Source organism: Jatropha curcas, chromosome 11 (assembly GCF_041381405.1).
Source record: "Jatropha curcas cultivar XTBG-Jc1 chromosome 11, XTBG_Jcur_1.0, whole genome shotgun sequence".
NCBI classification, from domain to species: Eukaryota; Viridiplantae; Streptophyta; class Magnoliopsida; order Malpighiales; family Euphorbiaceae; genus Jatropha; species Jatropha curcas.
In genome coordinates this window covers 3,395,054-3,406,755 of record NC_143161.1, presented here as the reverse complement: position 1 = coordinate 3,406,755, position 11,702 = coordinate 3,395,054, and the positions used below count along the sequence as shown (strand labels likewise).

At 29.2% G+C, this 11,702-nt stretch overlaps 2 protein-coding genes across 2 annotated transcripts; one reads left to right on the top strand and one right to left on the bottom strand.

The window, feature by feature from the left end:
• Positions 1-3,207: 3,207 nt before the first annotated feature.
• LOC105634262 (cotton fiber protein) lies at positions 3,208-4,302 on the bottom strand. The gene has a single exon (XM_012217100.4). The coding sequence runs from the start codon at positions 4,241-4,243 to the stop codon at positions 3,479-3,481; it is 765 nt and encodes a 254-aa protein (XP_012072490.1). The 5' UTR covers positions 4,244-4,302; the 3' UTR covers positions 3,208-3,478.
• A 3,993-nt stretch (positions 4,303-8,295) lies between these two features.
• On the top strand, positions 8,296-9,957 carry LOC105634261 (uncharacterized). The gene has a single exon (XM_020679250.3). It carries the CDS (start codon positions 8,454-8,456, stop codon positions 9,885-9,887), a length of 1,434 nt encoding a protein of 477 aa, XP_020534909.1. The 5' UTR covers positions 8,296-8,453; the 3' UTR covers positions 9,888-9,957.
• The last annotated feature ends 1,745 nt before the right edge of the window (positions 9,958-11,702 follow it).

Below are 11,702 nucleotides of genomic sequence, written 5' to 3'. Positions count from 1 at the left end.
CATAACTTTTAGAGGTTGATGAGTTTTCTATAAAATATTAAATATTCTAATGCTTATGGGTTGTTTGAATGGAGGTAAAATATAGGTGGATTTAAAATAGAGAGTGAAAATATCTTGAAATTTTTAAAATTCCTTGAAAAATATCAAGGAGTGTGAAAATAGCGGATTAAACATAACATTAGCGTCGTTTTATACTGTTATTTCACTTCCTCTCTCTTCCCCTCACATAAATTAATTGAATTTTTTTTTAGTAATCATACTCATTGTTTTTCTCCCAAATTAAACTAATTAATCGTTTAATTTTTATTTTTTATCATTTTAAATTAAACAACTATTTTTTATCGAACGCTTCTAATTTAATACGATATATAAATAACTACAAGCAAAAAGTTAATTCCTAACTGATAATAGAATAACTAGCTACTAATATACTGTGAAAGAGGCACTACAACGGTGTTTGTAGTTTCTTTTCTGAGATTTACCCCTCCTCTGTATTAAAAAAAAAAAAAAATCTTAAACCAAATTAATTATTTGCTCAAACCATTAAACATCATGACATATAGATTATCTTTAAATAATCTTGTCTGTTAACTAAATTAACTAAACGACACAAAAGGCCGGTTGTGATTTGATGCACTAGTCCCATCAATCAAACGACTGCGTTAATTTTTGTGCTCTTTTGAATCTTCCTCTGCTCTTGCCGATCTTTTTCATCCGTCCTTTTTTCCACGTTATCCTTAAATTGTCTTTGTTAAATAGAAGTACCTAAACTAATCATCTCTGTATTGTTTATGTAGGCGAATGATCTTTCTGATGAACTAGTGTTTTTTATTTTCTTTTCTTTTATCAAATTTTGTGGTTTGAAACCATTTTTGTTTATGAGAGGCAAAATAAACTATTAAACTTTTTCCTCTTAATTTTTATATATAAATATACTTTAATCATTTGCCAAAAAAAAATTTAAATAATGTAATAATAATATTTACTCATTAATTGTATAAGTTTAATAATAATAGGTTTGACCTGTTTCATCTATCGAGTAATGGATTAAATTTGAGTCAGTAAAAACTTTACTCGATCACACTTTTTCCTCCTCGAGAACCACAAAAGATAATCATTTTCATTATAAAAAAATAATTTTTTTAAAAAAAATAGTGTAACATCAATGATTGGTTTTCTTAGGGGAAAAAAATAAAAAGAAGTTAAAAAAGCGAGTGCGTACAAATCTATAAACAGTTTAGAGAACGTGAAGTCGTTTTCTAAATAGGTTAAGCAATGACCTACATGGGGCAATACTATAAACAAGTCTACGGACCTCCTCAATTGATGTCTTTTCAGGGGAAAATGTACGTATAGGTCTGATTGAAGAAAAAAAATATCTTTCTACTTATTTTTCTAGTTTCCTCCTTCATATTTCTCCATCAAGCACACCTGGAAAATAACATGCATAACAAAAAGAGAGAAAGCCGTCTCATGATTTGGGATGCCCAATTAAAATACAAAAGTAGGTTTGCAACTCAAAATCATATGAAATAAAAATGTGAACGAATTTTTTTTTTTTTTTTTATGTTTTGCATGTAAATTAAATAGAAATTTCAGATATATATTCCTTTGTTTGATTGTTTGGATAAAGAAGAAATGAAATCAGAAATCATTAGATAAGAATAATTTTAACTTTTTTTTCTTTAAAAAAAAAATGTATATTTGGTATTTTTATGGGAAAAAAGGGCTATTCCCTTTCATTTTTGTAATAAATAACGGAGTGAAAATTGACATTTCATTTCCTATTCTATTCTATGTAGCAAATTGAAATAGTAAAATTGAGATTTTTTTTGTTTTGTTTTGGCATAATTGATTATGATTAACATAAAATTAGCACATTTTTTTTTCTAAAAAGAAAAATAATATTAATAAATTTAGTGGTAAGCGATATTATAAAAAATAAGGTGGGTGAGAGATTTCAAATTTATATCATTTTTACTATAAAAATTATCACCATTATGATAAATGTCATTTAAAACCTCTATTTTGTAATTAGCAAAATTCTTCCGATTCATTTGATTTTTTATCAATAATAATAATAATAATAATAAGAGTATCATTAAGATGCTAAGTATTTAGTTAATGACTCAATATAGAAATTAAATTACTAAAAAAATAAATTAACAACGACTCCAACATTTAATTAATTGAATAAAAAATTCCCAATTTTACAAGAAAACAATTCACAAGTCTTCCAGATCAAGATATCGATCTGGCTTATATACAGTTAATTGTCAATATCAATTTCTTGATTTATTTTCAAGAAAAGTTTTAAATTGCAAAAGCAAATTCTACATATAAGTATTAATAAATATTTCCAACACTCTCAAAATCTGGATAGAGAAGACGTACTTTTCATGTTGGCTGCCGTATTATACATTAAGATCATCCTGATCTTGTAGAAAGGACAGTCACCGACCCACTGGACTGCTGCCGTGCAATTATTAGTAGTGGTCAATCTAATCAAATCTAAACATCAATCATATGGAGAGAGAATGGGAAAAACTTGAAGAATAACTAGGGTTTAGAAGCTCGACTCACTCTTTTGAATTATTTCTTGACGATTAAACGGTAATTTAATGTTTAACCGATGAATATTGATATTTACTAAAATTTTAGTAGCAGTTACTATTGAAGTGTATAATGATCATTAATAGTGTTATTATTTTTATAAATTATCATGTAACATATATGTATATTTTTTATTTTTAAGATAAATATATTATTTTCTATTTTAATGCCTTGTATTAAATTTTATAATATTTAATAGTTCTTTTAATTTTTTTTTTTTGGAGAAAGTATTTATTATCTTTAATTAATTATAAAGAGATGATCATAAAATATTAAATTCAGAAATTATAATAATCTTAGTCATTATTACACTTTCATAAGGTTAATAAAATTTAAAAATAATAAAAACACCAACTAGCTAGCAATTGATAGGACAAAATAAAGCTCATAAAATTTTTATCAACTATCAATTGTTGACCAAAATTCTTAGCAAAACACCTTTGTTCTTATCAAAATCCTCTTTCAAAGTAAAAAAAAAAAGATTCCATATGATAGAGTAATTAATTGATTGTACTTGCGATAAATTTAAACCATAAAAAATATTTAAAAGTTCAAGTTGCAGAATATGGATCATAGAAGAAGTTAAAAGAGAGATTAAGAAAAGAAAGTAAAATATTATTGACAAAGACAAGTCTGCACAAAGTCTAAAGCATTTACAGTAAGAAAACTTTAAAAACCATCTATAAAGAAGCTGGTGGAGGACAAGACACAATCAAAAGCATAAGCTAAATGACACAGCAAAATGTCTTGGAAGATCTCCTCCTATTCACTTAAAATATATCTTTTTCTCCTGGTGATTTTACAGCAAAATTTCTAGCGAGCCAGCTGAAGCCTCTCTTAATTAATTTTTATACTCAAAATTCGCCTAATAAGAATCTCTCTGAAGCCGGATCTGACTATTGAATTTCTGAATAAACTCTTCAAATCTTTTATTTAATTCTTCATTAGACATATTTGCATATTCATTATTTTTATCTTCTTCTTCATCACCATTTTCAACGTTTTGTGGTGACTCATACTTTTCTGTTTCAACTCTTCTAATTATATTCTTGCTTTCATCAATCACTACCCTTTTAATAATCTCCGATTGACTACGTTGAAATGTTTTTGCAGTAATGGTATTCTTGTCGCAAACATTATTAATATTGCCATCGAAGCCAGTCTGCGTGCTCGTGCTCGTTTCCGTTCTAGGTCGACCTTCAGGGAAAGTTGTCAATTTCTTTTCAGGGATTAATCTTTGATGAGCCATAATCCTCTTTTCTTGAATGGATTCTTGAGCTTCTTCTGCAGGAATGCAAGTTCTTATAATAATTTGTGGGTCATAAGATTGTCTAGAGAATATTGGAGCACCTGTTCGCCTTCTTATTATGTATTCTTGATAATTAAAATCATGTTGTTTGTCTTTGTAACAAGAAAATGCACCATAATCTACTAAAATGATAATTATCAGAGTGTTGGAAATAAAGAACCAAAACTGGGTGTTATTGAAGAGCTTTGAAGGGGATAGTTTGAAGATATAAAAGATAGAAATATAGATAAAAACGGAGAAAATAAAGGCAAAGAAAGACATGCCCTTAGCTTTTTGTGGATAGTTATCTTTAAATTTGTAAGGACTGCATAGTTTTTCCATTTTCAGAGAATAAGAGAGAGGAAGAAGGTCTAGAGAGATTTTTAGTGTATATGCTTATTTTTAGTAAGCGGTTGGTGAAGTTCATCTCTAATTTTTGGGGTTTATATAGTGCAAACTATAGCTATCGTACGCATGGATTCGGCCAATAATTGAACTTTTGTAATTACAAATAGATCCTTACTCGTGTATTTTATCTGCCATTCTGACCACCATTAAAACTGTCTATTAGATTGCCATTGCATAAAGGGCCACTAATTGCCACATCATAATCGGATCACATGTCTTACATAAGATACGTGGCATCTTTTTTTAATTTTTATATAAACACGTCATTTTCTCTATATTTCATATAAAAATTTCAATAATTTTGAACCATTTATTCTTAAAACATGTCTTACATAAGAAACTGCTATCCAAATTCCAAAGTATTAGTAATTAGTTTCAAGTGATCAAATTTTAGTTGACGGCTAGGATTATCTTGTATGCAACACTCCAATGAGGCATAGATAAATGGTGTGAGACTGTGAGTGGAATATATATAGTCTAGAGTTTTCTATACACGATGATTGGAGAATGCATGATTAAAGCACTTTGAAGGAAACTCTACATGCATATCGACATTTCTCATGTCAAGAGATTCTATTCATGATAGTTATGTATCAGAAGAACAAAACAGACAATTGGTTTGGCCTGTAATTGAGTTTTACTTTCTATTTTAATAATTGGAGTTCCAAATTTTAGAATCACAATTTAAAATATATTTTTTGAGTTATTAATATAGTTGTGTATATAATTTTATGTTTTCTTTTTGGAAAGATAAGTTGGAGCCTATATTATATTAAATGATGTTGAAGAACGTGATTTGAATTTTTTTTTTTTTTGAATTATTTATGATTGAAAATTATAAACTTTATTTTTGAATATAATATTATAATCTAATCATTCAAATAATATCATCAAGTAATGATTTAACGTGATATACAGAAAGTAATTAAGCGTAATTTACCTTTAATTCCATTGAGGAATAGACATGATACGAGATATTAATTTATAATATGATAAAAAATAAGAAAGAAAGAATGGTGAAAGATCAAGACCTTGTCCCATTGTGCACACAATAATGGTGACCGTGGTGGACCCTTATCAAACACAACCACATTTTATGTTAATCCTATGCAGCTATGCTGTTAGTTCTTTTACACGTATACCATGAATTTACATTTAGGACCCATGAGCTATGAACTCTCTCTTTCATGTAGCCGCCAACTGCTGGGTCCCTGCCGCACAACTCATCTGGGTGTTTGCCACATGTGAAAAATCCAACAATGTGACACTAGAGCATCTATAAGATTACGTGGAATATTTTAACATCTTCAAGGTTTCCATAATGATTACAATATAATGAAATAATTGTACTTGTAATATAATAATCAACGATCATCATCACCGTAATTTTGTAATATTTTTGCTTACTTGTGCTTGAATTTCACTTCTTCCTTGGAACAAACTTTGGTTTATGACTTGTTATTAATTATATAATAATAATAATAATAATTATAAGCTAATTAAGAGAACAGATGACTATTGTGGGGATTGAAGATTAAATGGCATTTGCTAATTGGTTACTACTCTCTCCCTCTCTTGCATGATGGGGTTATAAGATTAGATTATTTGTCGAATAATCAAGTTTTTAATGCAATAGAGTATTGTAGTAACGAAAGGAACACTCCAAAGACAGCAAGACAAAGATGTCCAAATGTGTGTTTCTTTCTTGTGACCATTTAATAATTTTTGGTCACGGAAGACAAGGCTACATTTATGGTGGCTTTTTGTATAGTTTAAAGACTTTGGTATAAAATATTTTATGAGGAGTAAATCACACTCTAAAGCAAAATTCTACTTATTTCACGTTTTTTTTTTCTCTTTCGAGTTTTTTTAAATACATTAACTTTTTGAAATGGATTCACAAATTAGATTTGTGTTTATCATGATATATCCATAAAAGTAATAAACAGTGTCCTTTCGCATTTGTTCATTAAAAAGATTAATAATGCATCTTTTACATTCCCTCGTATCAAATCGTATTTATTTATCTTCGTAAGAAACCAAAATTAGTAAATCAATCATATAAAATATGTCAGTTTTCATATTCATATTCATAAGATATAAACTGAATTTACACATAAATTATTCTTTAAATTCTTTTGATAAAATTTATTACTCTTGAATTTTTATTGAAATCTAGCTTTGGGTGAAAGTATTTAAGAGAGAGTTTTTAAGCTATACTTAGAAAATCATAATAGAACGTAGTATACTTTAACATGGAAAGACATTTCTAGTAGGAGCGGATTTACAATGGGGGTACTTGCCCCCACTCGCTTTTTACCGTTCAGTTTATAATTTATTATATTTTAGTATATATAATTATGTTAATTTATATTTATTATATTTTGCCTCCATTGAATTATTGCTCTTATATATCGTCCCTACTAATTTAATTTTCAAGATTCGCATGATTTCTAGTGCATTGTTGATAATGAATACAATGGATTTTTCTTGAAAAAATGCAATTGCTAATTTATGACCTTGTACTTTCTAATGGCACGTGGATGTCAATGCATGGTACGTCAAATAATTTCTCATAGAAATAATAATGTTTTAAATAGTTATTGACTTGGAAATAAAGGATGGAGTATATGGGCTTACATGGGCTATTAGTCACAGTATACGGAACTAATCACCTTGGGCCCTGATTCTGCTTTAGTCCATGCCATGCCAGCTTGAACCCATAGCAAAGCCTATGAGCCCGAAATAAAGACACTAGACATAATTTACTTCCGGCCCACATCACAGAGCTTTACTATTTTTATGCTCCTCAGTTGTCTAATTTGTATTTTCATTTTTATAAAAATTGACGTTGCCACTCACTTACTATTTCGATCAAATAAAATTAGTTATTTAGTAATTTTTAAATGCCATTAACGGTCAATTGTTTTATTAATATTTCTACAAACATTAAAAAAGAATAATATTTTATAATGTTAAGTATCACACCACTCAACACTTCGAACGGAGACTTCATAGAAAAATAATAAAAGAACCATTTTGCATGTTATTCTTAATCATTTTGCTCATAAATCGAAATTAAGTCTTTCTCGGATGAATTTAATGGCAAATCTTCATTGGTGTGCACGTAGAAGGCACAAATTAAAAAAAAAAAAATTATGAATGTATTTAAAAAAAATAAATTTTAAAAGAAATTGTTGTATACAAGTACACGTGACTGTTTAAATAACAAAAATATATAGATCAAATTCAGAACATCCAAAAAATTATAGGTCAGAGCAAATTTTGAGAAAAATAAAAAATTATTATTTCTACCAGTCATGTCTAACCAAACTGTTAAGAAGATGAATAAGCTTGAGAGTTGAGAACCAAACTAGACTGCAAAAACAAAAGATTCCAGTAGGTCTAGTGGCCAATCCAATTACTATTAGTCCATTCCAGAAGACAGAGACAGCAATAAAAGCCACATAAATAGCTCTACGAAATCATAGCTATACAGTGTTATGTTATGTTATGTCGGTCTCACAGAAGATGCTCATCAGGTAGCTCGCCATAGCTCTGTCCCATCATTTTACCCCTTTCTTTCCCTTTATATTGCCATTTTGACCGTTCTGCAATTTTTCCCCGTTTAATTACTGTTTCTGATTCCAATCCTGTCTTCTCATTTCACTCCTCTTCCATACAACCTCTTAACACTATCACTTTCTTTGCACTGTTTAACATGGATAAACAAAGGCCACACTGTATATTAGATTTTCCATCTGCAGCTTCAGTAAAGACACATACAGTAGCACAATGATTAAAGTAGAACGAACTGCTATATGTATATATCACTGTCTGATATTATTGTTTGAATAACTATTAAGAAAATATTATATTTAAAATATTTATCAGAGTTTTTCTTTTTTCTTTTTTTAACAACATATATAAAATAATATTTTACAATGGACTCAAAGAATTAAGAGGATTAAAGGGAATAATAGCTCAAGTGCTGGATCCAGTACGAGAGGACAGGATTGGCCTAGTCATCACTTGCTTTTCTTTCCCATCATTATATAATATAAATACAGACCAGGTTTCTCTTGTTATTCGTTACCTACAGGACAAGGTCTCTCTTGTTAGCAATTAGTTTCTTGCTTCTCTCATGGCTTCTTCTTTATTTCTTTATTTCTTTCTTGGGTTTCTTGTTTTAGCAGGTGAGGTGATTGCATTATCATCAAGAAATGAGAGTGACCATATGGTGATGGATAAAGAAGAGCTTTTAGGAGTTTTTGAGGTTTTTGATGCTCTTTTAGATGATCCTATTTGGGCTCAACTTCACCCACAACCATGCACTGACACACCATGGCCTGGTATTCAATGTGAAATAGCTTTTGATGAAAATAAAGACAACCCTCCTGTCTTTCATGTCACAAAAATTCATATTGGTCCTGATATTGTTAACCCTCCATGTAAATCTTCTGCTTATCTATCAAACTCCTTACAAAAACTACCTTACTTAAAAGTTCTTTCTATTTTCAACTGTTTTTTAAACTCGCCAGCTATTCTTTCTCCTACTCTTTTTGATTCTTTATCTTCTTTAGAGCATTTATCTCTTGGTTCTAACCCATCTCTCTCTGGGGATATACCTTCAAGTTTAGGGCAAATTACAAGCTTAAGAGTTCTAAGTCTGTCCCAGAATAATCTGCTTGGAAATATCCCTAATGAGATTAGTGGGTTAGTAAATTTAGAGCAACTGGACCTCAGTTACAATAATTTAAGTGGTGAAATCCCTAAAAGGATTGATGGGTTAAAAAGCTTAACCATTTTGGATTTAAGCTTTAATAACCTTGAAGGGCAGGTTCCTCATTCTTTAGGGCAACTTCAGCTTCTGCAGAAAATTGATTTGGGATCTAACAATATTGTTGGAAGAATACCTCCAGAATTGGGAAAGCTAAAGAGGTTAGTCTTGCTCGATTTAAGTCATAATTTCATGAATGGACCAATCCCTGAAACTTTCTCAGGTTTGCAGCAGTTACAATACTTGATAGCAGACCACAACCCTATAAATTCAGGGATACCCTTGTTTGTGGGGTCACTTAAAAGACTAACATCGATGAGTTTGGCAGGTTGTGGTTTAAGAGGCACCATACCAAATTCTTTGTCCTCATTGAAAAATCTCACTGCCCTTTCTTTAGACAACAACACCCTTATTGGGACAATCCCTTCAAGTTTAGGGTTTCTTCCAAATCTAGACCAAGTAAATGTGAGCAACAATAAGCTAAGTGGAGAATTACTACTTCCTGAAGAGTTTATTATTAGACTTGGCAAAAGATTAGATGTTAGAGGAAATATTGGATTGTGTACAAGCAATGGAACTTACAGTAAGAAAAAAATTTCTCTATATTTAAAGACTCCAGTTTGCTCGGGTAAAATAGACAATGACGGTCCTGAAGAAAACCCAGATGAGTCCAAAGGGATGGAACCTTCTCGGTTCCATGGAAACATAAGTTCAAATGCTGTTCCACCATGCTTGGATCATCAAAAGCTTCTTGTTTTATGTATTTTTGTTCTTTCTTTTTGGCTTTTCTTTTTGTAACACTGTATATTTTGTATGACAACTGGCTTTTTCTATGAATGCTTGTAATGGAAATTTATGAGTTTTTTCATGGCTAGATATACTATATTGGTGTCAAATATGTTTAGATGGGTACATAGTATGCAAAGTTGAAGTGAAATTTTTGCATTGAAAGGTGAAAAATATTTACAGTTTGCTCTTTAAATATTTAATATTTTTTTCCCCTTTTGTGGTTTGATTTTGATGTTTCATAAGCGAAGGAGGAACATGAAAGCTGATTGTGTTGTTCCACCAGGGAGTGTAATTTTCTGTACCAGTCTTTCAGAAAAAGAAATAGTATTTATAATTATATATACACAAACTTATCTGGGAACTTCAAATTAACAGCTATCTTGAATCTTTTTTTTTTTAATTTAATATTTTACCGATTGAGTGAAGGACTAAATATTAATCAATAATAAATATGAGAAACTAAACAAATATATTGAAGTTGAAAGATCAAACATTCAAATATTACGCTTAACCTCTGAAATGATTCTACTTTTTAAATTAAGGAATTATACCTTAGGGATTAATTAATCAATAAATTTTTCAAGCAATAGAAATGGAATTGTAATTATGTACAAACATGAGGGATTAAATAGTTAATTACCCATTCAAAAAAATAGTATTCATTACACTGGTTGAACATGAAGCCTAATTAGCGTGAGTTGAATATATATTCATTGCACAGACCTAAAAAAATTATGCATTAAAAGCCCAATGGACCTAGACCAAAAAGATTAAAATGAACAAGAAAAGCCCAACCTGACCCAATTTATAAACTATATAATATAACAGAATTTTTAAGAAATCCATCTAATTGTTGAAGCTTTCTTAAAAATAGCTGAGTTGGACTATTATTCCTTTTAGACTGCAGAAGTTTAATTTTGGTTCTTCAGTTAATTGTCGATTTTCTATAAACAAAACCAAACTAATCAGAAAACTCAAGGTTCATTAAAACATAAAATAAACCGAATTGAACTGATTAATATAAATAATTAAATCGGAAAAATCAAACCGAAATTTCGATTAAAACTGTTAGAATACTCACTTCCACAACTAATCAACTCCATTAAAAAAAAAAAATCAACAATTAGTTTGAAATTAAAAATTTTGAAAAATAATAATAAAAAATACATATTTTCTTATAATTTCTGTTTTAAATATAAAGTTATATAGACTAAAACCACAATAGTCCTAGGCAGAGCAGAGCGTTGCCGTGACTCTTTTTAAATACATAACAAAAGTAGTCAGCAGAAATTATCAGAAAGGATATGGTTTGGCATTCTTAATTCTAAGCCCCCAGAATTTGAAAATATAAGCAATCAAAGCCGCCTTAAGTTCTTGATTATTCCGAAATATTTTTTTTTTTTACATCATCGTTGAAATATAAGCAATTAAACCCTTTCTAATTTCTTATTAGTATTTGATTATTCAGAAAGAATATTCTTACCCTTGCTTTAATTGCAACATTATAATTAAATTTAATTATTAATAAATATTTTTAAATCTAAAATTCTTGGTTGTATATTTTCCAATATATATATATATATATATAGATTATGGATATATTTTGATGAATAAAGGACTAAAGAGCAAAGTAGTACTGAAATTATTTGTTTTACTTCCACTTGCAAGAACAATATATGTATATTTACATTAAATAATCAAAAGTACTAAGATAATAGAATTCAAAATTCTCTTTTCAATAAACTAAAAATGCTTATATATGTCAGAAGCATCTATTCACATTCTCCTGTGTTTTGTTTTGATCTTCAAATTGAATTTGGATTA